We start from the raw sequence: 27996 nt of genomic DNA, 5'->3' as shown, positions 1-27996 counted from the left end.
GTATCCTCTGCTGCTTTATTCTTTGTACAATCATTTTACAATTCAGTTGTGTTTTCAGGATTTATTATGAGCATGCTTGTACATATACTTGATCAAAATGCAGAGGCATCTAATACTACTCTCACCCTGGTTACATGTTTTGTGGTTCAGCTTTTTCCGTACACGGCCATCTCCTCCCGAACAGACCTTGTGAACAGATCCGCCAAAAAATCTGGTTCATCAATACCATTTGAATGAATCTGCTCCATCTCAGTCATCTTTTCCTTCTCCAGCTTCCTCATACTTTCTGTGATCTTCTTTCCTTCATCCTATAGATTGTAGATATATACAGTATATTGTAGATATATACAGTATATTGTAGATATATACAGTATATTGTAGATATATACAGTATATTGTAGATATATACAGTATATTGTGAGTACGTTTTCAGCAGACCGTGACAAAGCCAAGTGACACATTAAAGTAAATAGTAGGCTGGAATTAAATTGTTATACCTTGGAGGATTGAATGGTGGCAGCCGCCACTTCATGTTTGACAAACAACAGGTGTTTGCGATCAGGCTTGCTCTGGAAGCGAGGTTTCTTCTTTACAGGGTCATCTGCACCGTAACTGGGAGAAGACGTGTCCTTCAGCTCTTTAATGTGCTTCACAAAGATGAACGGTTTGAACACAGACCTGTTGTGCAAAACAAATTAATTGTAAGCATTAACTGCTGTGGAAAATGAATTTAAAAGGGTGCATTATCAGCTGAAGTGCGATCAAGCGCTATACCTTTTAGGGTCTGGAGTTGCTGTAAAATAGTGAACCCCTGGCAGAGCAGGATTCGTGGGTATCACAGACACCATACTTCCTGTTGTCATGAACGTGCCCTCCATGTTGATGCCACTATCTTTATCCCTCAGGATATCCATCATCGTCTCAGCGGTGATGTGACCTTCAGTAAATAAAAGCAGCACATGCATAAGTAGAGGTAAAAGTCATGTAACGGTTTCCTCCTGTGTGTCAATTCTTCTCAGTGAAGTACGAACCGTTGCTTTTTTGCAGCAATTTCTTCCCCTCGCAGTATCGGCTCCCAGAGGCTTTTATTCTGGCTGTCGTCATAAAGGAGTAGACGGTGGCAAAGTTGAACCTCGTCTCTCCATCCCACCAGCCCTGGCTTCGTGCATATTCCCTCATTTCTGGATGTTCCTTGTCTATCTTAGTCGTTATGCTATACTGGTTCGAGATGTTGCGATGTCCACCTAGAGAAGAGTAAAACAAGATGATGTGCCACAAATATGAAAACAAACAGTTATTCAACGGCTTCCTAAGAAGTTTAATGTGTCATTAGAAAACTAATGACTAAGTCCAAATGATTCTGCATCAATTTATCTCTTACTTCAAATTATTGCAAGGCTGTGTTAAGCTGACTTGAGTACAGTACACAAAATCAAAAGGAGGGACTTTTTTTCATGTCGAAAACTGAAAACATTTAAAGGCATAATGATAATAATGAAGAATTAGATTGACAGCTACTCAAAGGATCTGGCTGCAGACAAACCACAAGTTTAAAAATAAATCTAACAAGTTACTTTTGTTTCAAATAAAGAAAGGCAGGGAAAAAAACTTTCGGAAGTACTTCCAATTAATCAACTTAAACTAAGTTTGCAAACAAATGGTTCTAATTCTGCTTTCGAAAGGTAAGATACCACTTCCAGCCGTTGATGTGATGTGACACTGTGTATATACTGATGATTGTGGTGGTCAGATCCACCATCTTGTCTGCAGCCATGTTCTCCTTGGCTACCTTGGGCTGTCAGATACTGCTCTCTTAGGTCAATACCATTATTGATATTTGAGATTAAAATTCATTGTAACCAAAATAGTGTACTGATTGGGACATTGTATAGTTGAAAAAGTAACTTGTCAGCACCCTCTGGTGGACAAACTATTGTATGGTAACACTGTTCTACCACAAACATATCTTTGGCAGTTTATACTGCAATTTCTTACAATTTCTTGACATTTCTAAGGGGGAATATATACAGATACCAATATATCTGTGATGAAAAAAATATCAGCCAATATAATTAATCTGGCAGGCTCTGATTTCAACATGTTTCAAATATCCTCATGCGCTTTTCTAAGAAGCTGCAAGCTTAATTTAACAAACAGCTGCTGATCAGTGTAGGAAACCTAATTTCCCATGGTTTCTTTGTGGATTTTAATTATATTATTATCATAACTCTGCAAGCTAAACAATAAAGAGCTTTTTTTCTTCTTTTTTTAACCTTTTATATCAAATGGTCACTCAGTTGTAATATTCTTTTTCTGGTTACCTTCCACTCTCTCTGCTGCCCAGTGCTTCCCTGACGTTTCCAGCAGCCACGCCTCTTTCCTGTCTGAAATGAGGAAGCTGTTGTGGTAGGTAAAGTTACTCTCATCCTCCATGCAAGATCCTCCCTGGCCATATTTCTCCAGCATCTCAGTAATAACGTCCACAGCTTTCTCAGCTGCATTGGCTCTCTCAAGTCCAATCCTGGAAAATCATAGAGTCACACATTCCTCCTGTTTTTCAGTGTTTCTGACAAATGTATTCTCAACTGACAACTTTAAGGGGAAAACATGTACAAAATAGTTTCTGGTCGATACAGTGTCATTACAAACAATTAACAAGTAACGGAGGCTTAGTACAACAAACCTGACAAGATCCATGCCAAGAAGAGCTTCGTTGCCATCTGCACTCTCTCTGCCCCAAACTGCTTCATTTCCAATACACACTTGATGCTCATTCGCACCCATATCTGCACCCCACAGCCAAGCTGGTCTGCTCAACACAACTGCATATGTGTGGGCAACCTGCTCAATCTCTATGTATGTACACTGTTCACAAGAGACACAAAACACAGGGGCAAAAAAAAAACCTCTGTTAATAGTTGTCCACTGCACTTTCACCTAAGAACAGGCACAATGCGGGAAACTGAAGGACAGCAATAGCATGCTGTCTGTGTCCCCTACCTCAACTCTCTCCCCTGCATCGTAGTCTCTGGCAGGAAAGTAGACCACCTCCTGGACTTCATCACAAGGCCTGTCGGAGTTTTTCCCAAAGATGATGCATTGCCTCTCAGTGGAGGGGGGCAGAGCCACAAAAGTGTCACAGGAGGAAGGGTCCATTCTGAATCACAAACAGAGAGAACAGTTGATTGGATGGGTTACATTATTGAAGGAACAGATGTTAAGATTTACTTAAGCATAAACAGCCAATACACTTTACAAAACTTCGACTTCACCTCACTGATGTGACATCAGATCGAGAGCTAACGTTGAATGTGTGCTGTTTAACATACGCTACATGCCAATGTTACTGCTCAACATTACAATAAGATAACCTTACCTGTGTGCGCGGGTTTTACCCAATAACCATTGTAAGTTTCTGTTTCCATATAAATGTGACCTCATCGTTCACAATTCACCTTTTTGGAAACGGAAACAGTAGTCACGTGACCAAGCTGAAGTCTGTTTTATATTCGACATTACAATAAAAAATCAGCTATATCATTCTATTTGAATTAAATCGTTACTGTGCCGTTTGATCTGCAATGTTCATCATCAAATAACGTTAGATCAAGTATGTCTGTGAAGAAGATGGCCATTTATATCACAATTATCACAACACATATCACAATCAAATTACATAGCTTTCGTCTTTATGTGTAACATAATATAACGTCAGCTACGTTATATTATATCTCTTGTGTGTATATACATTAATCTAGTAACTACACGACTGTCCTGCCTTCCGTAGTTCAGAGGTCAAATAACACCAATACAGAACCATCTTCATGCAGACGGGTTTGTTTACCTGAGAAGGAAGCTACGCTGGTGACTCTGTTAGCCAGACATAAACGCCACGTTTTTCACTCAGTTGACGTTATCGGGACTCAATCATGGGGAAGTCGTTTGCCAATTTCATGTGTAAAAAGGATTTCCACCCTGCGTCGAAGTCAAATATAAAAAAGGTGAGTGGTAGCTTCAGTTAGCTTCAGTTAGCTTGATGCTAGCAGACATCCGGCTAGAGCTAAGCTAACTGTTTGCTTTCTAATACGCGACTTAATCCACGTTTAGAACCAACGTTACTTTATAGAAAACGTTGCCCTGCATAGTATATATATCTACTTTATGAATCATATACACGAACATATTGCGCAAATTGTTCGCTCGCACTACAGTTACGTGGTTCATATCAAACCTAAAGTTAAAACGTTAACTTCGTCTGTCTTTAGTTCACTCATCGTTGTCTATAAAAGGAGAGACTTGCTTAATACTCTGAGCAAGAAATCTCCATATTTCTAAACAAAGCTGTTTTGGCCTTATCTTGTCTTTTAATAATCATACATAATAAATCAAGATTTTACGAGTAATACTATGGCTCTGTGTCTTAATATATTGGACCACACTTAGTAATGTTTTATAAATAATTGTTCTATTTGACTGATTGTTAACGTTGTTTAATACACAATATGAACATTATTACTATTGTTTCTGGATGAAGCTAGTAGAGTGTGTCCTTTTTAATAAATTCTCTCAGCAACCTCTGGTAAATATTAGTTGTCTAAATGTATATCGTCTTTTTATATATATATATATATATATATATATATATATATATATATATATATATATATAGTTGATGTCTTAAATGTGCTTTCTTGTTCAATCAATGTAGTTCAAAATATATTACATTGACTACTTTAAAAGACAAACCATAGCAGAAAATGATAACGTTTAAAAAGTGAATGAATTATTCAGTAAATTTACTAATTATTTATGTACAAAGCAGTAATTGCATAAAGTGCATTCAAATTTGACATCTTTGTATTCAAGTTACTGACTTGTTTATGCAGTTATTTGTCGGGCAAGTAAGCTTTCCCAAAAACAGGTTTGGGCAATGTATGCAGAAGTATTGTGTGCATTGTTTTCACTTTATCTTACAGGTATGGATAGCAGAACAGAAACTGACCTTCGAGAAGAAGAAGCAAGAAGATCTCTTGCAGGCGTACACGAAAGAGCAAGATTGTTACAACAACAGGTTAGAGGGGACGCTTGTACCTCCTAAAAAAAACTGCTAATTTAATATAATTGATCATTATTTAAAACAATAATTTTACATTTAACATTAATACACTGTTATTGTATTTATAAATACATACTGTGTAAATGTATCAGTCTCAGTAAATGGCAACGTTTTTACTAGCTAACTTAAACACCATTTTCCAAATACCTCTGCTAACTTCACATATTGTAAATGTTGATAATCACCATTAAAAAAGAAAGTAACATGTTGTTTTCTCACCTCTAGGGTGTTGATGGGGGATGATCGTGTTAAAAATGGCCTCAATTTCATGTACGAGGCTCCACCTGGAGCATCCAAAGGTAAATGATCACTTGAGCAGCACAGTAAATATTATATCATGTTCAATCCCAAACACCTGATTCTAAAAGGAAATTGTGCTTAACATTTTGTTTTTTTGTCACAATCGTCTTTCGTCCTGAAGAGGAAACGAAAGAGGTAAAGTAAAGAACATTATGAATCTATACAATTCTACTAATATTGTTTCCACTAATTTGTATCTAGTTTTATAAGATTGACATAGTAAGATTGAGAATGAAAATGTGTCTTATCAGGACGGGGAAGAAGAGTACAAATTTGAGTGGCAGAAGTCGGCTCCTCGAGAAAAGTAAGTATTTTATCTTATACACAATAAAAAAAATGTACCATATTGTCAGGCCCTCTTCCAGAATTTGCATTTCTTTTAATCCGTAATTTTCTTATGTAGATATGCGAAAGATGACATGAATATTAGAGATCAGCCATTTGGAATCCAGGTGTGTATTGATTTTATTTGTTTGAAGCATATAGCCTTCGCCAGTGACGACAAAGCGGGGGAAACAAGTAGATTAAAAGATTAAGAAATAAAATGATATATAATTCTCACATACTATTCTTTTGAAATACTGGGTACTTTTATTTCTTCAGGTATCTGAACATTCCACAAAGGAAACCGTTTAAAAAGCACCCACACTGAAGCCATAAATTGTGTTTACGGGTTGCGTGTGTAGACACAGAAAAGATAGGAAACCACTTTATGATTACATTTACTGGGTATGCATTGCTGTACATTACAAAGTTTCAGAAAGTTAATCAGAGCTTGTCATGAATATAAAGTCTAACACATTATTGGAATGGATTTGCCTCATAATTTGGTGTGCCATCATTTTTAACACCTATTTGAAGAATTTTGTTTTGTTTAAATAATTATGCATACATCTTCACAATTTGTAGTAATGCCTATTGTTAACTTCCAGGTGCGCAACGTGCGATGCATCAAATGTCACAAATGGGGCCATGTGAACACAGACAGAGAGTGTCCTCTCTATGGGCTGTCGGGGATCAATGCCAGCTCTGTGGCCTCAGAGGAAGCAGCAGGTAGAGTACATACAATAATTGTCAAAAACATTAAACACCTTTCCTACAGTTTCTTTGTTCATGGATGTAATTAAATGCTAATTTGATGTCTGTTAACAAACCACAACCATTATATACATATTTTATTCCGACGCTATTGAATTAAACGGGACTAATTCAGTCATTGAAATTAGCATCATCATATAGGCCCATGTTAACATTATACATGTACAATTTTAAAGTAAGTGATTCAACATCAATGGGTCACTTAAAATACATAATCATCAAAGTTTTAATTGATATGTAGAGGTTTTACTTGCGGAAACATATATTTCAGTTTAAACATGGTTGTTAGTTATACAATGGGGAAAAAAACAGAAGAATAATCATGGTAGCAACAAAGAACAAAGAGCCAGAATATTTTTTGTGCCGCTTGATATTTGTGGCGAGTGTGTCAGCTTTAGTCCGCCACAGACTCTGCAGCAGGTACACCTACTGTATCCTTCCTCCGGGGTTTCAGCTGCAGCTCCCAGTCTTGAGCTCATTCTGACTCCTGCAATCAGCGAGTTGAGTAAAGTAATAACGTTTACCCCGGGAGAGTCCAGTCAGTGCTTGGTGTTGATGGTGGAATGCTGTAATGGTCCCCTTCCTGTGCCGGGAGAAAAATATGTAATTATTGTGTATTCTGATTCCTCTAACTGCTGCTTTGGCAGAGAATGATATTGTATGATTTGCTCAGCCGGAAGTGGAGTGAGTTGATTTTTATGTCCCATTCTGTTAACAAAGCCGCCCCTGAAATTCCCACTGTGGAGATAGTGGTTGGCTTGGGTTTGACATCAATGGGACTCTGAGGCTGTGATTTGTGCTAACAGGTCCGTCGATGCACCCCTCTGAGTTAATGGCGGAGATGCGGAACAGTGGGTTTGCCCTGAAAAAATGTGTTCTTGGTCGGAATTCGACTGTTTGTGATCCATCGCAGGTAATTGTCTTCTCGCACTCCCGTCTTTGCACACATAGAAGAGCACGCACACACGTATACCGCCCTTCAGAGAGAAAAGACCAACCATAAACCTTTGATGTGTCCGTATATAAATGCTGTAGTGCAACTTGTCAAATGAACAGATTAGATTAATTAAATTGCTTTAGTTTTTTTTAAAGGTGTTCATCTGATGTATTCAAATATGTCATTTTGATTTGAATGCCAATTTGCTTTGTGCTTTTGCAGGAATATGTTGCCAGTGATGAAGAGGAAGACCCCGAAGTGGAATTTCTGAAGTCATTAACGACCAAGCAAAAGCAGAAGCTCCTTGGGTAAACAATGTACCACAACTTACAAATGTGTATTCATGAAAGCTTCAAGGAGTGGAGCAAAATTCTTATTATTGTAACATTGTTTGAATATATTGTAATGTTTTAAGGATGTCCTTGTTTTAATGAATAACAATGATATTGTTTATAAATCTATTTGAAATTTTAAGCGAAAAACTATTAGTATTAGAGAAAAGAGGGAAATACATATTGTTCATCAGATTGTTTCATTTCCTTTTACATTCCTGGGCTTGACCGTTAATGTGATTTATAGACTTTATTATGTTGATATTCAGTTTTTGTCTGCTGCCTTGTTGAATGTTAATTGAACGTTTGTGCGCCTGCTTTACAGAAAACTCGACCGCCTGGATAAGCAGAAGGCCAAGAAGAAGAAGAGCAAAAAACAGAAGAAGAAGAGCAAAAGAAAACAAAAGAAAAAGCATGAAAGTAGCGACAGCTCAAGTGACTCATCCAGTAGCAGCAGCAGCAGTGATAGTGACTCAGACTCAGATTCAGACAGTCAGGGCAAGAGCCAGAAGAGAAAGAAGAACAAGAAAAAAGATTCCTGTCGGGATAACAGCTCTAAGAGCGAGCGGAGAGTCAAGAGTCAGAAAAAGGCCTCCTCTCACAGAAGCAGGTCAGCGAGCCCTCACACTGGACAGAAGCGGCACGAAGAGGAGTCCGCAGATTATAGACAAACAAGGACAGAGAGGGGAAGGAGCAGGAGTCGAAGTCACAGCCAAGAGAACAAGATCAAGCTGGAGCGAGGTCAAGAGAGAAAGAGACACAGCAGCAGGGACCGGCAGAGGCCGAGCAGCTCCAAGTCAGGCGTGGACAGAAGTAGGAGCCGCGAGAAAGGCAGGGAGGACCGAGGTAGAGACGGGCAACACAGCGGAGACGGGGAGAGGAACAGAAGCAGCTCAGACGGAAGGAGAGGCAGAACAGCAGATGGGAGGAGTAGAAGCAGGGAGAGGAGAAAGGAGAGGGAGGGCAGGGGAAGAAGTACGAGTCGGGGGAGAAGAGAGAGAAGCCAAGACGGAGCCAAAAGAAAGCACTGACTGTTTGTTTTGTTCACGCTTACAATATTGGACAAAACGTGTTGGATGTTTTTGCTCCGAGTATTCTACGGTGTTGTTGGTAATCAAAGTGTCCCTCTGTTTAGAAATGCAGATATTGTGCCGTATTCTCCTTTTCCTCCAGTAGAGGGAAGCAGTCGACAGACGATATAGACACAGCTCATGTGTTGTCCTGTACCTTATGAAAGGGTCTACATTTATTGATTACCATTGGAAACAATTTGTAGCTATGATGTGAAAATATTGGAACAATTATTTTTTGTATGTCCCCTAGAAAGACTAATTTCTGTTGCATATGTTTAAATCTTGCTTTCATTTCGACATTGTAAGGTGTAATGCTTTGACGGTTGTTGATTGCAAAAACATCTTTTTGGACTTTGCATTTTCCGATAAAAATTTTAATCATCAATCTACTGCTTTTGTTTTGAATGGATGAATGAAGTGAGCGTCTAAAACCGGTTGAAAATGAAGAACTCTGTTGAATACCGTCAGCGTGTTTCCACTAAATACATCTACGGATTTTTTTAATTCTGCTCACTTGATAGCAAATTATTACTTATTTTTTTATATATATGATGTTGCTATATTTTTCAGGCCGGTTTCCCTGAATGTCATGACCCAATGTTTATCAATAAAGCTGTGAAATACGACATGCTGAGCTTTTGCGGGCGTCAAAGAAAACAAATATTATTTCTGTCCAAATGTGTGTAAATAGCCTCGCGACGAAACAAAAGCAGCAGCATGTTTTTGTATTAATGCACACTATATATTTTAATTTGAGGAAAACTGGAATAAAATTATTATATTACCTCTTTTTTGTGCTGCCCATATTTACACTTTTTCCACAATGTAGACTGGAGAATTTTTTTTTTTTTTTCAAATAAAAGCAACAAATACATTTTTATCTCAAAAGCTTGAATTTCTATCTCTTTTAGTTAAGTGTGAGCGTTTATATTTTGATGAAATTCAAATAGGCTATCTAATAGTTTCCACTATCTGGCCGTTTACTTGAAGCCGCTGTTGCACAAAAGGAAATGAAAATAATTTCCCTCTTTTGCCTTCTGGTCAATTTAACATCCTCTTTAAAAAAAAGAGAGGGTGTCTGGATGAGACGCTTTCCCTTGACGTATTCCCATCCTGGACTCGCGCTGTAATTATTCCCCGGCTTTTTCTTTGAGAGTCGGACGCTGCAGTGGGTAAGCACAAAGAAGTCAGAGAGCATCCTTGAACCCTTTCAATACGGGGCCACTGATATTCAAATAACATGCAGGCACTGTTTGACTGCGCTGAGCAAAGAGCATTTCAAATTCAAACATTTGCATGTGACTCTTTGCCCCTTCTCTTTCTAAAGTTTAAAACACTGTTCCCATAACATCTATGTGGCTTCTGGCCAAGAGAACGACGCCGCATCCTTATTCTCGCTCCATCGATTGGTATGCAAATGAAAGCAGTTAATTTGGACAATTAGAATAAATATTCAGGGCCCTTTGTCGTCAAACCCCCCTGGAAACCCCCCGATAAAGTGAAACTGAACAAAAGATGTCTCGGAGATTAATTAGATATTTGATAAGACACGAATCCCTAATCGCAAATACAAGACACATGGGGCTGCCATGTGCTCCAAGTCATAATTAATACCATTTAACAAGATTTTCATTTGGCCATGAAATGTTTTTTTCCGGGGCATTAAACATTGATTTATTCCATAGGGGAAATAGTGAAAGGCAAGGTATTATAGGTGATTTTAAGAAAAAAAATAGGAGCAGCACTCTAAATTTCTGAATTAAATGAAACTATTTTTTTTAAATTTAAACCTCAAATAAATAATTAAACCAAAAATAAATATATAAAATCTACATCACACAATTACAGCCTTTTTTAAAGATGTTTTAATTACGATAAAATGAAAGTCTTATACGTGTGACTTTATACAGGTAAACATTTATATATAGATTTTTTTTAGCAAAGAAATAAAATGGTTAACCAAAGTTGAAAAAGCTGTATACATACATATCCACAAAGTGCGTCGAAAGTAAACTCCCTGATTTCCAGGATACCAACACGAATAAAACAATCATAGCCTAACATTTACATGAAAATAACACATATTTTAGTCGTCAATATACAAGTTGTAACTCACATTGTCCAACCAAAGTTCAACAGGTTTCGCGTCACCTCAAACATCCATTTCATTTTGAAGTTGCCTGTGTTTTCTTTAGATGGATTTACGAATGAAATACTCGTTACGCCATGTGGAGAATATATTGTTTAGACTTTCTTGAAATATTTTCTCCTTTTATCGTCTGTCAAATTAGACCCGTTTACAATACTGTGCAGTTTTGAATCTGGTTTGATTTTGGGTGAAGCCTCATTAGGGCTCGTCTTGAGGAGACGGATCCTTAACATTGATTCTGGGATTTACCCCCTCCAAAATAAGTTCTGGGGACTCGGACCTCGGGGTCTCCAGGTTACTGGTGTCGGTGTCACTGTCGCTCCCCCTTTTGCCTCCTCCACCGGCCGTGTGCGTTTTGATGTGCTTGCTCAAATGGTCACTCCGCATAAAGCGCTTGTTACAAACCGGGCAAGCAAACCTTTTCTCACCGGTGTGGGTGCGGAGGTGTCTCTGGAGCTCATCGGACCGAGTGAACCTTTTGCCACAGAAAAGCCAGTTGCAGACAAAAGGCCGCTCGCCGGTGTGCCATCTCAGATGCGCTTTGAGGTGAGATGTCTTTCCGTACACTTTACCGCAGCCGGGAATGTGGCAGCTGTGGAGTCCCTTCCTGCGCAGGCTGGCCCCGGCGGGTCCCAGCCGCTCAGCCTCCTGGCAGTTCGGGCAGTCACATGTCGCTCTGCCGGAGTACCGCCGGGACGACCTCGAGGAGCTACTTATTCCTGAACTGCCCCCAGAAATCATGGCGTTGGCGGCAGAAGGGTCTGTGTAAGTGGGGATGACTGTTTTGAACCCGTCCTGAGTTAACAGGTGCTGACCGGTGGACAGTAGATGAGACGCCGCGGGGTTGATTCCAGTGGAGCTGAACGCAGAGTGCGTCAGCGAGGAGAAGTCCGGGTTGTAGCCACTCAGCTGGGAGTGGATGGCCTGAGGCGTCCCGGTGTGCAGTGAAGTCTGGAGGGTGCCTGCGGGATTCTGGACATCGAGCCACGACCCGGGATTAGTGTGGACATCCCACCACGAGGACGCGCCGTTGGCGACATCGCCAGAGATGGTCGAGTGGAAACCGGACTTGTACCACGACTCGTACGGGTGCGCCATCCCCACACGGGGGTAAAGAGACTCTGCTGACGTGTGGACTTTGGATATAAAAGCTGACTGTCCGGAGTCTTGGGACGTGACTCCCGCAGCGTTGGAAAACAGACCGCTGTACTCTGTGGAAAACGCAGACGAGGTCGGGGAGGTGGAGGCTAAGCAAAAGGCGCTGTTGCCTGTGCCACTGGTCGATGTTAGTCCTGTCGACGCGCGGCTGGTTGATACTGTGAACCCGGGCAGACTGGAGCCCAAGTTACAGCTGGAGGAGGATCGCTTCCAAGGATGAAATCCACCTTTTGAGAAAGCGCTGGAGTCAGGTAAAGTTGTAAGAGGACTGGTGTTACCAATTTTGTTGCAAGTTGCAGCCAGCATAGCTAGGGGTGTAGTTCCAAACCGTGGCTCTTCCTGAAAAACACACACAAAAAAGTTGGATTTAATAAAACGGGCAACAACAAATGTTGCTGAAAGATTTTCGTTTAATCTGGATATTTGGGAAGCAGACAAAACAAGTATGAACTAAATAGCCTACATTATAACAACTGCATGTATTCAAAGTACCATTTGAGCCAATATAAATGTGTTTAGGGAGAAGGGAGTAGCGTGTTTTAACAAGCAACATTTTTTACAAACTTTCTCAGATTATGTCAGATATCTGCGCTGAATATAAGCGAGTAAAAATACTGATCTAAATGCATTTATTGACACTTAACTCTTCATGTTTTAACAATAAACGAGCAAAGAAGGTAATCGTAATTCACAGTGCAGGACATAAAAACAGTTAACTTGAAAGCAAGTTTGTGAAAGCCGCAAACAGCAGCATACTGCGGTAACTTTACGCACAACTTGTTCGCGGATACAAAGTCGGACTCACCCCAAGTATAGACGTTGCCATATCCAGGGTCTGTGCTGGGATGAGAGGGTTTGCGATTTCAATGCTGTACGCCTCCAATTTGATTCAGACTCGTCGTGTTTGACTCAGGTCACACGGTTTCTCTCTTGGCTCGCAGCTCCCAACAACTACCTAGTTGTAGAGAGCGTGTTCTTTGAAGTACAGCTGGCGAGGACGCGCAGCCAATCGGATCGCTGCATGTATGGCTGTGGATGCAGTCAGCCAATCAGAGCCCCGACCGCAGGCACAAACGCCACAAACCCCGCCGTCAATCATCTGTTGTGCAGCCTCTGCTCAGACTGTCATACAAGACACGATTTGGCTTTTTTTTAATGCATACAGTTATTTTTATGTAGTGTATTCTCACACGAAAGCTCAATGTCTCCTTCCATTGCAGAATTGAGTTCGCGCGTCAGTTCTCCAAGAGGTAAGCTTTTTCATTTATTTTAAAGCGTGTGTGCATTGTTGTGACACCGTTCCCAGGTTTTCCTTCTGGTGTTCAATATGCAGATCATGCGCAACACGTCAATGTGAATTGTTGCCCTTTAATAAGCACATAGCATCCTGAACCAGGTGAGGGACGCTGGTGTTGCCGATGCCTTTATCAGGACAGTGCATGCTGCTGTGCGTTAGGCACGGGGCAGTTTATGCTCGTGGGGGGAACAACTGGGGCTGTAAGCTCTATGGTGGATGCTTAAAGTGCTGCATGATGATCATAATAGAACATCAGATGGATTAAGTTTAGTGAAGACGTCCATGGCACAGGCCTGACAGCACGGAGCTTACTTCTCCAACCAGGAGATCATTTATGAGCTAACGACTTGACCCCGAATACATGAAGGAAAAACTAATTATGACTCGCTATGGACTATAACCTATAGTTTACTTCCAGTCAAAAATATACGCGCGTCTGCGCTCGTGCTTGTGGTCGAGTTCACGCGCGGCCATTCCGTATATAAGCGTACCCCGTCCCTACTTTTGGGGGGAGTGCAGGTGAGGGGTTAATTAAAAATGTCAGCTGCTTTATCAGGGCGTGCAGTGTATGTGTTGAAAAAGAGAACTATTTTATGGGCAAAAAAAAAAAGTTTCCTCTTCCAGGTGCTGCCTGTTGAAAGGCCGCCAGTCATCTCCATTAAACCGCTTTAACAGGAGGCACGGTGCCTGTCGAGTATCTGAGAAACACAATTATATGCTTTTCTAATCACTCATTTATTAAATTGTGGACAATTAAGAGGATGCCGTGTTTCAACTATATTTCCTAAACTAGCGACTTGTTTTTCTTTTAATATCACAATGCAATGAGCCTACATATCCCACAGCTTGTTAAAACGCCCAGGGATAATGACATAATGTAAAAATGGACCTGCTCTTACGTGAACCACCATCCCTTTAAAAGTTAAAGCAATTTTCCAGAGAAAGGCTTGACCGAAAGATGTGTATTACAGTATTCAAAACGGGCAAATAATGCTCCATTATAGAGTATGAATGCTTTCAGTCAACGCAGGCGCCATTTGTTCAAATACTCCGTTTTGCTTTAAAACCACCTTTGGAAGGGTGAATCAAAATCATCCTCATCAAATACCGAGCGCTGCAAAGAAAATTGAATCATTTTTGCAATCATGACAATTTGGCTGAGTGCTGTTAACAGTATTAAATGTCTATTTTACATAAATACAGTTAATTGTTGCTAAAGAAGTCATATTAATTCGAGCTTTAAATGAGAATGGACGCAGTATACGTTTTTTTCTTTCATTATACTTTCTTAATATAACACAATTGGAAAAATAAATTAAGCTTTTAATTTACATTAATAAAAAAAACATTCTTTAAAGTCTTTTGTCCGTTTGTTCAAATGTTAATTTTCTTGCATGAGTATTTGTGTAGGAGGCTATGATATCTTAATAAGGAGCTGTGTGACCGTTCAGATAATGAACCTAACAAATAAATATGCCCGAATTGGTCGTTATGCACCAATAGATGTATTTTTGTTATACATACCGTACATGTATTTGGAAGTAAATGTGATTCGGATTAACCTAGAATAATAACATAATGATTTTTCAGACGATGTTTGCTTGGCACAAAGGGGGAGAACATGATCTCTCCTTGTCATTCAAGTGAGAATTTTGAGTCGGATCTGTATTTCTGGACTCCATTGGTGAGCACTTCTCTGTGGCAATTAGAAGCCCATTACAAGCCATTAGATTGATCAATGTACCTTAAACAATGGGAATGATTTATTTGGTCGAACAAAACGCTCTGCATCTATTGTGATGAGTCTAAGTGGGGGTGCATCCATCAACAAAAGATAAATGATTAATTCAGACCTATTCATTTGAATTCTTTCTATAAAGCCATGCAGCCTCACTTGCCTCAAATCCACCAGATTATTAGAGCCTCATTTTCTGCGTGTTAAACCAGACAGGCTGCTGGATTGGTAGATGTTTTTCGGTTGTGCCCCTGTGTGCTTTAATTTGTATTTCTGCTGAGGGAAGTTTATTTGAGGACATTTAACTAATTGTCGTAATTGTGTGTGCTCGTGCAGCGACTACACCTGTTTCTCTCAAAGGGGGGTTGAAGGGAACTATTGAGTGCGAGGAGGTTTCACTTTTCTTCTGTGGCGCTGAAGCTGTGTCGTCTGACCATAACACTTGAATCCTCAGTGAAAACTCATTGAATAGAAAAGACACAAGTATGCAGATTGTGTCAAGACGCTTCAATACGATATCTTCCCTTTCTTACTGATATGTTTAGGTTGTAATAGTCTGGTCCCTTATGGAAGATGATGACAAATATATGTGTGGCTTTAAATGACAATGACTTGATCTCACCTGCTGCCGTTTCTCATGAGTTTCTTCTTGCACTTTAAGGTTGCCAAGTCATTGTTTATTCTGTAGAGACAACAGCAAGAACATATTGCTGAAGGAAGTCTAAACGCTGTAACACAAGTGGAAATGGCAAAATTGCTCTGAACAGTCTGGAGATGCAACTCGTGGATGTCTTCAGTTAGACGGCTGTCAAGTGAATGATTCAAATGTTAATAGAAAGCAGGCAGCTGTTGACAACACAGTCAAGCATCTGATAAAGATTAACGTCGCCTTCAATACACACATTTCAACCAACAGTTGTATGTTAGATTGATCTCTCAGCAACTCATCAACCTACATCGATACTATATCGACAGCTAAATGTGGAAGTTCAGGTCAGCTTGCCGGCTCGCAGTGTCAACTTTCATTTCCAGAGGCTGCATGTTCTATTTTGAGTGCGGGGGAGCGAGCCCGACGAAGTGCAGTCGACTGGTTACATGTGAGGATAGCTTGGCACATTTTCCTGTCAACGAATGTGGTGTTTTTTTCAGATTTTGTGAGCAGTTGTGGAAGTGTAAGAGTGGGAAATGGCTCCAAAAAAGGTGCAGGTCATGAGGAATAGCTCCTTTCAAAAATGAGCATGCATTGTAGATTATGTAATGGTGTTTGACTCGCTCTGACTGCAGACATCTCCACATTGTCGTTATAGAGAAAGGGAGAGGATGCACCAAAGACGCCACTGATTGGAAGGTTTGGCACTTCATTGAAAATAGGAGTTGTTGGCCTGCCCAATGTTGGGTAAGTAAAGGGTTTTTATTCCATACTGTCACTTTATCCCCATTAGCACTGCATGCAGCAGCATGTGCTCTGTCCGTCTGAACTATGCCTCCCATGATGCCATAAATATAAATACATGTAAGGCTAGATGGCAGCTGAGTACAGTAGAATACATGGCTAAAGAGACTTAAAGAAATGTTGTGTATTTACACAGACTCTTTTAGACTTTGAGTTGTTTCTCCTAAAGGAGCTTTCTTGTGCATGTCACACTAAAGGCATGCTGCATCATGTACACAATTTGGATGTACCTAATAGCCCAAAAGAACAGACGACTGTCTGTACAAAAGAAGCAGAGGAGTGTTCCTCAGGCTGTTAAGTGTCTGGAACCACTCGTTCCCTTTAGCCTAGGAGCAAATCCCACAAGAGCACTGTTTTCCTTCCCCGTCTCAATAAAAGTGTGAGCTGCTCAAACGTGACTTTTTTAGGGTGTTATAGCAGATATGTAAGTATGAATGAGGGTAAACCTGTAATTTCAAAGAGTTGTAGTACGTACAAAATCACAGTTTTGTTGAATCATTTTACAATATATATGAACCTCAAGTGTGTATCCTTTGTTTTCATGATCGTGTGGGTTTATGATCACAGCAGCATATTTTCAATGTGTCAAGACCCATCTACATTTGTATAAATCCGGCAAGCAAACATGGATCTACCACGCTACTAATGCATGAAGATTGTTAAATGAATGAAAGGCATTATCAAACCCTATTGTCCGCTGGAGTTAAATACCCACTTATCACTCATGCACCGGTCAAAGTTCAGGGTACATCCATGACACCTCTCCACATACGACATAGAGTCACTATCACATTCATATATATGGTAATTTGGAGTTCCCAGTTCACCTAACCTGCATGTTTTAAGTGTGGCCGAACATCTGAGGAACCGCATCACAAAGTGAACACAAACACAGGATCTCCCTGAGCCACCTTGCAGACCAGTCTGCTGCAACACAGCATACGACTCGAATATAAGTATTTATATTGTATACACACATATAGTTTTAGAACTGAATGACACTTACACCTATACATATATTTCAAATGGGCAAGATAAGTTTTTGTATTTTATATACAACAAACATAAGAAATGCAAGTTGAAACCCCAATGAGAATACGTTGTGAAACGTGGTCCTGTTCCTCTCTTTCTTCTATACCATGTTATGCTGTTATATGAGGGGATAAGGAGGGTGCATACATGATGTTAGTGGTGTAAATTCACAATGTGCACCTGCCAGTGAAATTAAAGAGACCTTATATACATTCAGGCATTGACACAGGAATTAATGAGTATGTAAAAGTCTAATTAAGACGCGTTGTTGGTCAATGAATCCATGTAATCAACACACTGTATTGATGTGAAGAATGAAAACATGTGAGTTAGTTAAAACAAATAAAATTCTCTGAACCTTATAGTCAAAGAGTTGCTCAGTCTGGGAGATGTTTTTATCGGTAAGGTGGACAACCTGACAAGAATCTGTACTGCATGTCCACAGTGTGTGTTAGCAGGCTGGCACACTGTCTGAATGTCAAGACAAATCCACCTTGTCAGCATCTACCAAGACCTTCAGCAGCATCGGTGACAGAGTGTAATCACAGGGCAGACCCTACATGACTTTCCCTTGAGTTACAGGAAGGGCCAGAGTTATGGGTTATCTTCTGCTTAGCTGGCAGGTTCTCATCGTTTTGCAGCTCCTTAAAACATTTTGAGTCATTTTTAGCCAAACTGTTGTTTTCAAAAAGCTTAGAATTTTTTTCGTAAGAGCTGAAAGCTGCAAGTTTTGAAGGAACGGAAAAGCCAATGATGTCGTGCCGTTATTCAGTTACTGTGAACTGTAAGCCACATATGTTGTTTTTAATAAACTGGAGAGACAGTTTGAAGATATTTTTCACAGGACTTGTATCGTTATATTTAATCGCATGCTGGACATTGATGATGAAGAATAAATCCAGTTCAAGAGGTGTGTGCTTCAAAGATCCAACTCTCTGGAGTCCATTGGTTTCATATCTTACCCCAGAAAAACCACAACTTCTTTCTGGTCTAAGAAGTAGAACTCATTGAGGTGGTGGCCTGCCATACCATATTAGTGTCAAAGTACAACTTGCCAACCCTCCCATGGTTTCTTCATGAATGAACCATGTTGAAATGCCAGCTTGCTGTTAGTTGGGCGTAACTGACCATCCTTCACACACATGGGATACTTGAGAGTGATTCAGACAATCTTGCATCTTTTTCACATGTTCTCTTTCTCCTCAAAGGCACAACAAGTTTAGATTTGGTAATTTAACTCCTTACTGGACACACTGCACAGTATACGGCCTAACTGACTCAGGTTGAGTTCATCTTAATATATTTTAAAATGTATGAATTTGTATTGCCTTCATTTGAGCAGCTGGAAGGTGACAGGAAATGGAAGAGAGATAGAGGGGATGACACGCAGCAAATGGCCACGAGTCGGAATCTAACCCCGCCGAGACAGGAGCTGGCGTTCTATATATATATATAGATATCTATATATATAGATATATATCTATATATATAGATATATATATTAAATGATAATAAAGCATCTAGAATATTGTGATATGAACTATTGTTAGAAACATAAACATGCATTTAATAAATGTGCAGCAACATGTTTTGTTATTAACTGCCAACCCTGCACCCTGACTCTGTGAAGAAATTCATCTTTGTAGGAAAAAGTGTGCGATTAGAGAATGATTTTACAAATTTAAATTGATTGTGCAATCACTGCACAGTAATCCTCCTCATCTTTCTCCTCTTCCAGCTTTACTTTGTACATTGCTCTGACGCTACTCTTTTCGCCCCCTGTCTCTTTGGTAGAAGCACATATTTTGATTTCAGGCCACTGACTGTTTATTATTGATTACCATTTATAACCACAGGTTGTATTAATTATTTGTCGTCATTAGTGTACCTAATGTTTTTCATTCACTATAAAAAGAATGAAATGTTTGTAACTTTTGCGTGGACTTTGATCACCCACAGATTTGTATTAAGATGTTATTATCTGGAGATTTCACTCGCTTCTCTTCACACGTCTTCATAGCTGTTGAGGTTGCTTAGTCCTCCTGTAGTCATTGTATTCTACAATACATGTGTTTGTCTGCAAAATAGTCTTCATAGTAAACCCAGTCCAAGGTTTTAGGTTGATATTTGGCCCAGACATCTATATGTCCAACCAGGAGTTTCTTCCACCCATCTGTGGAAAAACACACTAAAATCTGGCTGCTAATACACATCACTTCCCCCATCGACCAGCAGACTCTGATCTGTACGTATGTAAGTCATTTTCTGTGTAATCATCAAGAATGTTTTTACACCTGAAAATATAGTTCCTGTGGATTGTCTGTCTGTTTTTCCCTCAAGGTGACCTAAGAAAAGCCCTCAAGTATGTTAGAGAAACAATTTAGCTTTATATAAGTAAGTAATGCACTTTAGCAATCTGGAGCAATTTCTTGCCTGGAGGACGTAACAAACAATACTTTCAATGTGAATTTCAATGTGAAGTCCTGGATTATAGTTAATTAACTGCTATGCCGCCATTACTCTTAGACACTTGCCATTGTCTGTAGATTTACTTCTGTGAAGTACACTTCAGCTGCTTCTTGAGCCATGAAAAAATTAATCTCTCTGTGATCACAACATGGGGCGATGTTCAGCTGATCCTGTTCGACAGCAGAGATCTATCAGAAATGTAATTTGCCCCTCAATTCATGTACAATTGATCTATTATGGGATTATCTGACCTTGTAATCGGGCAAAGTGTTTCATAGAATAGTTTTGGTTCTAGCCCTCAAATATTGAGTCCATTAGAATAACCTTTTCCTTCTTGTGCAGAAAATAAAAAAAGCCAATCTCGCATAACTTACTGAAGTGTTTCAGGATCATACTATCGAACCATCAGGTTCTGCACACCAGCACTTTTAGATGGATTGACCTCACTGCTGTTTTTTATTTTCAGGAAGTCAACCTTTTTCAACGTGTTGACAAAGAGTCAGGCGGCAGCTGAAAATTTCCCCTTCTGCACCATTGACCCAAATGAAAGCAGAGTGCCCATTCCAGATGAACGCTATGATTTCCTCTGCCAATTCCACAAACCTCCCAGGTATGGGGTCTCATCATTGACCTATTATTCACACTTCAGATCTGTAGTTGCCATCGGTCTCCTTGCACTAGGTATGAGGAAACGTGTAACAATGTTGTTGACATGTGGCTGCCAGTTGTGTAGGATATATGACTGCTGCCCTACTGCAAGGTTTTCTGTTAATGAAAAAGCTGAAGCATCTAAATCTCTAACACCTGGTTATCATACACATTTACGGAGGCTGTCAAAGCAGCTGAATTTAGATTTGTGGGCTGTATAGAAATAGTGAAATGTCCCTTTTTGACTGACAATAATTGATATGTTGAATAGCATACGCTCCTGCTTTCAGTTAATCTCACTAGTTTTCTTTTACACAGTTGTGTCCTACATATTCTCTATGTAACTTTCAGATTCCTCAAGTACACCAGCAACCATCAAGATAAAAACGGCTCTGCAATGTTAGCTGTCTAGCTTACCTACCTCTCTCATGATAAACCTGGCAATATTATAAACCTGGCAATATTCTACATCATTCTTATTATATATTGTTTTATGTTATATGTAACAAAAATTCCATGAAAGACCAACACCAACAATGAATTGATTCTTCTAATAAAATTGTCTGTGAACATTGGGGCATTGCAGATTGAGTCAATCTCACATACATCGTAATGCTGCAATGTATCTTAGAGCACCAAATGTGTATTAATGTACAACTTTACCCAACAAATTAACTCTTTACTACAAACTCTTTAAAACTACACTGACTAGCTGTTTCATGAAATTACTGAGCGTTTTTATTTTTTAAATAAACAGTTTTTAAAGATTCATAGCTTCAGCTGCTCATTATATTGAAAAGAATGTCAGGTATATTGTCCACCACTTTGACGAATAGTGGGTAAGCAATTTGTTCAAAACAGTGTATGATCTAATGCAACAACATCACAAACAAAACAAATCATAGTTTAATCTTCAAATTTCATGTTTAACAAACTGTTTTACAGGACTGTTGGATGTGATAGGAGCACAACGCATGACGTTTCTATTCTCATTAAAAGAATATCGAAAATGTTTACAATCTTAAATGGCTGACCTTTTATACTTTCACTTCCTGGGTTGCAGCAAAGTCCCAGCATTTCTGAATGTTGTTGACATTGCTGGCCTGGTGAAAGGTGCTCATGCTGGCCAAGGCCTGGGAAATGCCTTCCTGTCCCATATCAGCGCCTGTGACAGCATCTTCCACATGACACGTGAGTCTCAGCTTGAGGGTTGCTCGCCCTCGTAGGAATTCATATTTTCAGCAAATCACAGTATTTCTTTTACTGGAGCTAAAGCGTTTGCATCTGCATCATTTGGTCACACTAAATAGACCCAGTAACAGTTTTTTCAAAGCAAAGGCCTGAGGTGTGCTACAGCTTTGTCTGGTGTGTGCCAAGAACAACACACAGTCAGAATTAATGAAGTCAGATCCAACCTCACATTCCTACTGCTCCCTGAAAGTGAGAAGGCCTGTGCCTAGTTCATGCTTCACACAATCAGTAGCATATGTTGAGGCTTTGAAACCTAACAAGACAATTCAGAAGGAGCACCACATTATGCCGTTTTGCATTAAGTTTGACACATTGTGAAGATGAAGGTTTCTTTTTTTGCTAATATATTGTAATGTATATTTGGAATGGTTCAAAATACTGCCTTCTGGGACTTTGTGAATGTATAAATATGATTATCTCAGCACATTATTCCTAGTCTGTCCCTCCCTGAGACAGGTTGCAAATCACTTTGCAGGTCCCCCTCAAGTTCCTCCGTGTCTCACACAGTCAAAGTGTTACATGCTATCATTCAAATTACAGCAATTGTAATGAATTCAGAGGCTCTTTAAAAAATAGTTGCATTAGTTTCCTGATTGTATGCTGTTATTGACTTTCCCGGTGTGTGAAATACTCTGATTAGAGAGTCGGTGATGGCAGGCATGGAATAACGACATAGAAAGGGTTAAGATTAAGGCCATTTCGTGATATTGTTCCTAAATTGTCTCTGTGCTGGAATAAAAGTAATCATTTGTCAGTGGTGCACAGTTTTCAAATAGCCTTTAACTCCGTGGTTTGTGAGAAGCGGAACTGGAAGACCACCCACTATAGACTTTGTAATGATTTACAGAGTGGACAATTCATGTGAGGTGAGATAAACAAGTCTGTCAGTTCAGTTTTTAATGACGTTTGGTACAATTTATCTTAATGGTTAAAACAGTTGGTGTTATTTTATATTTTTGATTGTAAACAAAACCCTTAAAAAAGTAACAAAAACAACAACTTTAAATACTGTGTTAGCCCATCTTTCATTACGTCTTTGGCTTTTTAAAACAGGTCATACATATTTAGTTAATAAAAAAGAAGGATATGTTATACCTCAACTCAGCATGTCACTGTAATGTGCAACAATCTTTACTCAAACAGGAGTCAATTGTGTATTTGTTGGGGACTATTTTCAGGTGAGGATTAATACAAATTGTGTGCACTAGAACGTCTTAACAGCTGCAGGACATATTTAGAATTGATTCAACTTAAACTACCGTGCCCATCTTCAAGGGAATGAAGGAACAGGTCAACTAGAGTAACGGTGGAGTTGACAATAGTGGTCTATTGCACAGGGGAATAAGCTATATCAGTTTATTGATGGTTTTGGTCTTTTCATGTGATTCAGAATCAGATTCAGAATCAGAATCATAAGTGTGTATTGCCAGGTACATTGGACATACGAGGAATTTGACTCGGTGAAAGGTGCATAACAATAAATATAGAATAAAGCAATAAAAATATCAAAACAAAAATACAAAATGTACAAAAAAAAAAAAAAAAAATGTAACATTATTCTTGAAAAGTTTTTCATATTTTCCTTTACAGTGTCAAAAAATATTATTTTGATTTGTTCACTTTTTGAGAGACTATTTAACATGATGTGACACATACATGTATGTTACTTATGTGTGTATGTATGTTTAATATCACCATGTACATGGTCTAAAAACACCCACAGTTCCTTTGATGATTTGTAAATGCCAGATCCTCTCTCAAAACCAACTCTTTTGTTTCTACTCACACTAATAAAAAAATATTTCTTAACGGTCATAAATAGGAAGATCAAAATCCTCTTCTCTCTGTGTGTGTGTGTGTGTGTGTGTGTGTGTGTGTGTGTGTGTGTGTGTGTGTGTGTGTGTGTGTGTGTGTGTGTGTGTGTGTGTGTGTGTGTGTGTGTGTGTGTGTGTGTGTGTCTATCTGCTTTGGCATGCCATTGTTTCCACTGTTGTGAAGTTCTTAGAAACAATGCTGCATGTTTCACAAGTTAACCATTAAACATGGTTTGGTTTTGTAATTATATCTGTCTGGTGTCAGGCAGACTGCCGTGTTGAAGCAACTACTTTTATATAGCTTGATTATGGATGTGAGGGTGGATCACACTCTTTCGTTTCTGGAGTGGTATGTTTTTTGTCTGTGAATTAGCAAAAGGGTTTATAAAGATGCGACTGAGAGTCGTCAGCCTCAGTAGCATGAAACCGTGATTGTGAGTGCAAACTGAGGACACAAGCAATTGACCTGAGCCTGATGAAATCAGGCTTGATTTTCTGTTCTGATGGACTTTTATTCCATATATTGGGTTACACTCCTTTGTTTAGAAGTTGTGTAATTTAAGAAATAGTGAACAACAGTTTTTACAAAGGTGGAATAGGTTGATAACTTGATTTTCCACTTGATGTCTCAAAATTCCCCACATTGATGTACACGTTATGAATATATTTTTCAACCCCTAATGACTTTGAAAAGCCTGTGTAAACAGTGGATTTGCTTTCAAGAATACCTTCCAACAACGATTACTGCACATCCTGAAAGCTGACTCCGTTGACTGACTGGTGTTCCCTGGTCTCATAACAAAATGGTTTAAGTGTTCCCAGTGCTTCCTCAGTGACTGGAACACCTCACTGTCTGAGACAAGACACAGACATGTTCTACTTCATCTGCTCTTCTGTTCCCCGCTAGCAACTCTGCCAGCTCTCCTGGCCTTTTTCCCAGATGTTTGGTTTCCAGCAATTAGATGTTTCAATGCTCACACAATGTCGCCCCCATCACTGCAGAAATGCTCTGGTTCACTTCTAATGAAGACGAATTTAAGGTTGCGTGACACTCAGTAAGGATCTAACTTTAAGATACTGTCTCTTTAGGGACTGGCTGTGGTTGTGAGCAGCTGACTGGAAAGTAGCTGTTATTTTTTTATGTAGACTCTTCTCTCACCGTGATATTCCTGCTTTCAGCCCCTGAACTCCTGGTTAACTTGAGGCTCCTCCCTCTTCTCCTCTACAGCCTGAAGCAGACTCAAGACAGTTCGCCCATTTTGTAAAATAATGATAGCAGTTTTAAGGGTCGTAAAACTAATCAATGTCAAGAGATATTTTCTAGAGAGCGGTAGAGACGATGCATTGCTTTATCCTTCATAAAACTTAAACATTTGGTCCGTCAATCAATTAGTCGATTGGAAATGAATCGGCAACTCATTTATTACTGACATCTTTCTAGCGAAAAGGCCAAACCTTTACGGGTTCCAGCTTCTCAATTGTGAAGATTGGCTTTTATCTTTGAATTTTAGATTGTTTGTCGGACAAAACAAAACACCTTGTGTTGTATTGACCAAAAGGTCAATTGATTAACTGAGAGAAAAAACTGGCAGATTAATTGACAGTAAAAATAATTCTTAGTTGCAGGTAAAAAAAAATTGTCTATATTGTGCATTGATTGCCATCATAACCATGGTACACAATGCTACTAACACGTGTTTTCCTTTTGTCATTCAGTGTTGGCAGTGCTTCATACTGTATACTAAACAGACAAAAGATGTCACAAATCTGCAAAGGTCTCTATTACAAACAGAGAATATGTTTTTAGTCACATAATTCACTGTAAATGTAAAATGCTAGCTGTATGGTAACAGCAGCTTGTATACGATCAAACAGCCAATAGCAAATAAACTACTACGCTAGTTTGATTGAGTTGCTGTGTGTTAGTTTGTGTATCAAATCTGTCAAACACTCTGTGAGTTTTGCAATGTGAGCTAAAGAGCTCCAATATCCTCAGTGACTTCCACGTGATTCATCGTTAACTGATGAATATCTGATGATAAACAGTGAGTGATCAAATCAGTTGGCTTCACTTTGCTGAATCTGATAGGACATTTGTGTTTGGTTGTTGCATCATGCAGACGTCAGCGCACAGGACACTAATCGCTTAGTGCACAAATCAAAATGATTGTTTAGCTCTAGGCGTTATGAACAAACTGGATTGAGTATTCAGACAGAGATGATTTATGGCTAACCTGCCTCCTCACTGACGCCAGTAATGGCTGATCTCCGAGAGTTCTGTCGTATCACTCACCAACTCACACATTCTCAAGCTTGACAAACATCCAGAACACCTCACCTAGCCCCTTGACTTCCATGTGTGTGACTATCTAAACAGATCAGGCAATGAGTGGATCTCTCATCAATTCAGCTGCTGAATCAGTTGTTGCGTTGATGTAATTTATCCTTGTTGTTTTTTTTGTGCGATTTATGAAGTATGAGCTGCAAGAATGAGTCACGGAAATGAGTTAGCATTTCTGCTCTTCCGGTTCCCTTTTCTCGAAGTCAATAGTTTTTTATGGGGTTTTGGTTAGATACCTGAAATAAGATCTGTGCTAAAAACAAGCTGGAGAGTTTTCACCTTTTTGTTCTATAATATAAAATATATCAGTAAATACTACAGCCTAACGTTAGCTTTTTACTTCTGCCGACTGCATTCTGGCTTCAAAAATTATGAAAATGTTGTTAATAATATCATAAACTGCAATAATCCCAAACTCCATTGACTTTTTGTCGAGGGAACCATGTGTGATGCTAACTTTTGGGGTTGGCCTACGACATTACGTCATCCTGGACCATTCTATAGTAAGTATTAGAAATGTAATTTTTTTTTGCTTAAGTCTTTTAAAAAATCCGTTTACAAATCCTTCTAAGGCCTACAAAGTATACATTTATAGGAATAAATATAAAGCTAAAGATTGTATATTATTTTAAAGCCCTCAGAAGCCTGTATGAAATATGGTTTTCTGCTGATGTACCATCATGCCAACAACTGTTTTTGTCAAATTAATACTTGCATTACATTATCAAAGAGGGAACAAATGCAAGGTTTGAGTAAATTGTCAATTTTGGACAAAAAATGACTTGTGTCTGTGCATTAATGTGTCATTTTGTTTCTTTGTCTGTTGTTTTTAATGTTCAGCCATGATTCACTCTGTCGCAAAGTTAACTGGTTTATAAGAAGCAAACAACCCACTTCCCACACCACACTTGAACAAATATCCGCTGTGTTGTCTCAGCTGGGTCCTAGCACCTGCCTTAATGTTGTAATGTTACAGTAATGTTGCATTGCAAATCAATGAGAAAAACAAGCTTCCCTATGCTGCATGTGGATCTTTGTTTATGTTAGTGATGTCAACCAATACAGCGATTCTAAATCTAGATCATTTAGCTGTGCATGGGGATCATTCTGCCTTTGTGTGTTTTCGGGGCTGTGTTGAGGTGCTGTCACAGCATTTAAATTAGCATTTTGCTTCAGCGAGAATGAAGAGTTTTTGTCAGCCTCCACTCATCGAGGATGATTAGAGCAAAATGTCTACCCATCTTGACTGGAGATCGCCACAGCTCCAGATAACATGCCCGGTGATTGAAGGTCGCAATATTTTGAATTCTAATGGGGCTGCAAGATGAATTGCCTGAAATACACTGTAGAATCTTCCTGCTTCCTCCTCGTGCCCCCCCCCCCCCCCCCCCCTTGCCTGTCCGCTGTGAAAAGAACCACTGGGAAAGGCAAGGCCCGATGATCATAGAATTATTGGATGGTGATTCTAAACCCTTCAAAGAGGAGTTGCTATGGAGATATCGCTCCAAACTGTGAAATGATTCACCTTTGAAAGGCTGGAGGGTCTGAAAGCTGAACACATCATTGTTCAGGTGGCGGTTGGTTAGGAAATTGCTGGTGCCTGTGCAATCAGCAGCCCTATAGTAGTTAAAGATCTAAAAAGGTTTGTTCTCTGAATGATGTGGGACAACAGTGGTGTGCATATGACGGTTCCTTTCAATCAAGGCACTCTCATCTCAGGGGTTTAACAAAATAAATGGAGTGGCAGAGGTTACGCTAATCATAAGGTGAATTAACACTGTTGTTTTCTGTGA

General features: G+C 39.4%; 4 protein-coding genes across 4 annotated transcripts in view; 2 read left to right on the top strand and 2 right to left on the bottom strand.

Annotated features, from left to right (window-relative positions):
* Positions 1-6: 6 nt before the first annotated feature.
* On the bottom strand, positions 7-3156 carry scrn3 (secernin 3; the record flags this gene model as incomplete). Its single annotated transcript, XM_079231162.1, has 7 exons — positions 7-308; positions 498-678; positions 775-937; positions 1032-1244; positions 2322-2521; positions 2684-2865; positions 3001-3156. The coding sequence occupies 7 exons, from the start codon at positions 3154-3156 to the stop codon at positions 147-149; spliced, it is 1257 nt and encodes a 418-aa protein (XP_079087288.1). The 3' UTR covers positions 7-146.
* A 701-nt stretch (positions 3157-3857) lies between these two features.
* On the top strand, positions 3858-9482 carry cirsr (corepressor of RBPJ and splicing regulator). The gene is made up of 10 exons (XM_079230767.1): positions 3858-4001; positions 4977-5071; positions 5342-5415; positions 5538-5551; positions 5668-5720; positions 5820-5868; positions 6349-6469; positions 7321-7427; positions 7674-7759; positions 8109-9482. The coding sequence occupies exons 1-10, from the start codon at positions 3930-3932 to the stop codon at positions 8812-8814; spliced, it is 1377 nt and encodes a 458-aa protein (XP_079086893.1). The 5' UTR covers positions 3858-3929; the 3' UTR covers positions 8815-9482.
* Positions 9483-10758: 1276 nt separating this feature from the next.
* sp9 (sp9 transcription factor) lies at positions 10759-12989 on the bottom strand (the record flags this gene model as incomplete). The annotated part of the gene is made up of 2 exons (XM_079230768.1): positions 10759-12502; positions 12969-12989. The coding sequence occupies 2 exons, from the start codon at positions 12987-12989 to the stop codon at positions 11204-11206; spliced, it is 1320 nt and encodes a 439-aa protein (XP_079086894.1). The 3' UTR covers positions 10759-11203.
* A 3276-nt stretch (positions 12990-16265) lies between these two features.
* The window catches only part of LOC306748287 (obg-like ATPase 1), a 37358-nt gene continuing 25627 nt past the window's right edge, over positions 16266-27996 (top strand). The window contains exons 1-4 of the mRNA XM_079231442.1: positions 16266-16395; positions 16503-16591; positions 20616-20759; positions 21861-21988. Coding sequence (XP_079087568.1) covers positions 16381-16395; positions 16503-16591; positions 20616-20759; positions 21861-21988 — 376 coding nt within the window. The 5' untranslated portion in view covers positions 16266-16380. The remainder of the gene's footprint in view (positions 16396-16502; positions 16592-20615; positions 20760-21860; positions 21989-27996) is intronic.

This window comes from Taurulus bubalis, assembly GCF_910589615.1.
Source record: "Taurulus bubalis genome assembly, chromosome: 15".
Lineage (NCBI taxonomy): Eukaryota > Metazoa > Chordata > Actinopteri > Perciformes > Cottidae > Taurulus > Taurulus bubalis.
The sequence above is the reverse complement of the archived record's forward strand: the minus strand, read 5'-3'. Positions and strand labels throughout refer to the sequence as shown.

Coding starts and splice junctions, on each gene's coding strand:
- cirsr (XM_079230767.1), top strand. CDS start 3,930: ATGGGGAAGTCGTTTGCCAATTTCATGTGTAAAAAGGATTTCCACCCT. Junction 5,721..5,819: donor AAGTCGGCTCCTCGAGAAAA/GTAAGTATTTTA, acceptor TTTCTTATGTAG/ATATGCGAAAGATGACATGA. Junction 7,428..7,673: donor CTGTTTGTGATCCATCGCAG/GTAATTGTCTTC, acceptor GTGCTTTTGCAG/GAATATGTTGCCAGTGATGA.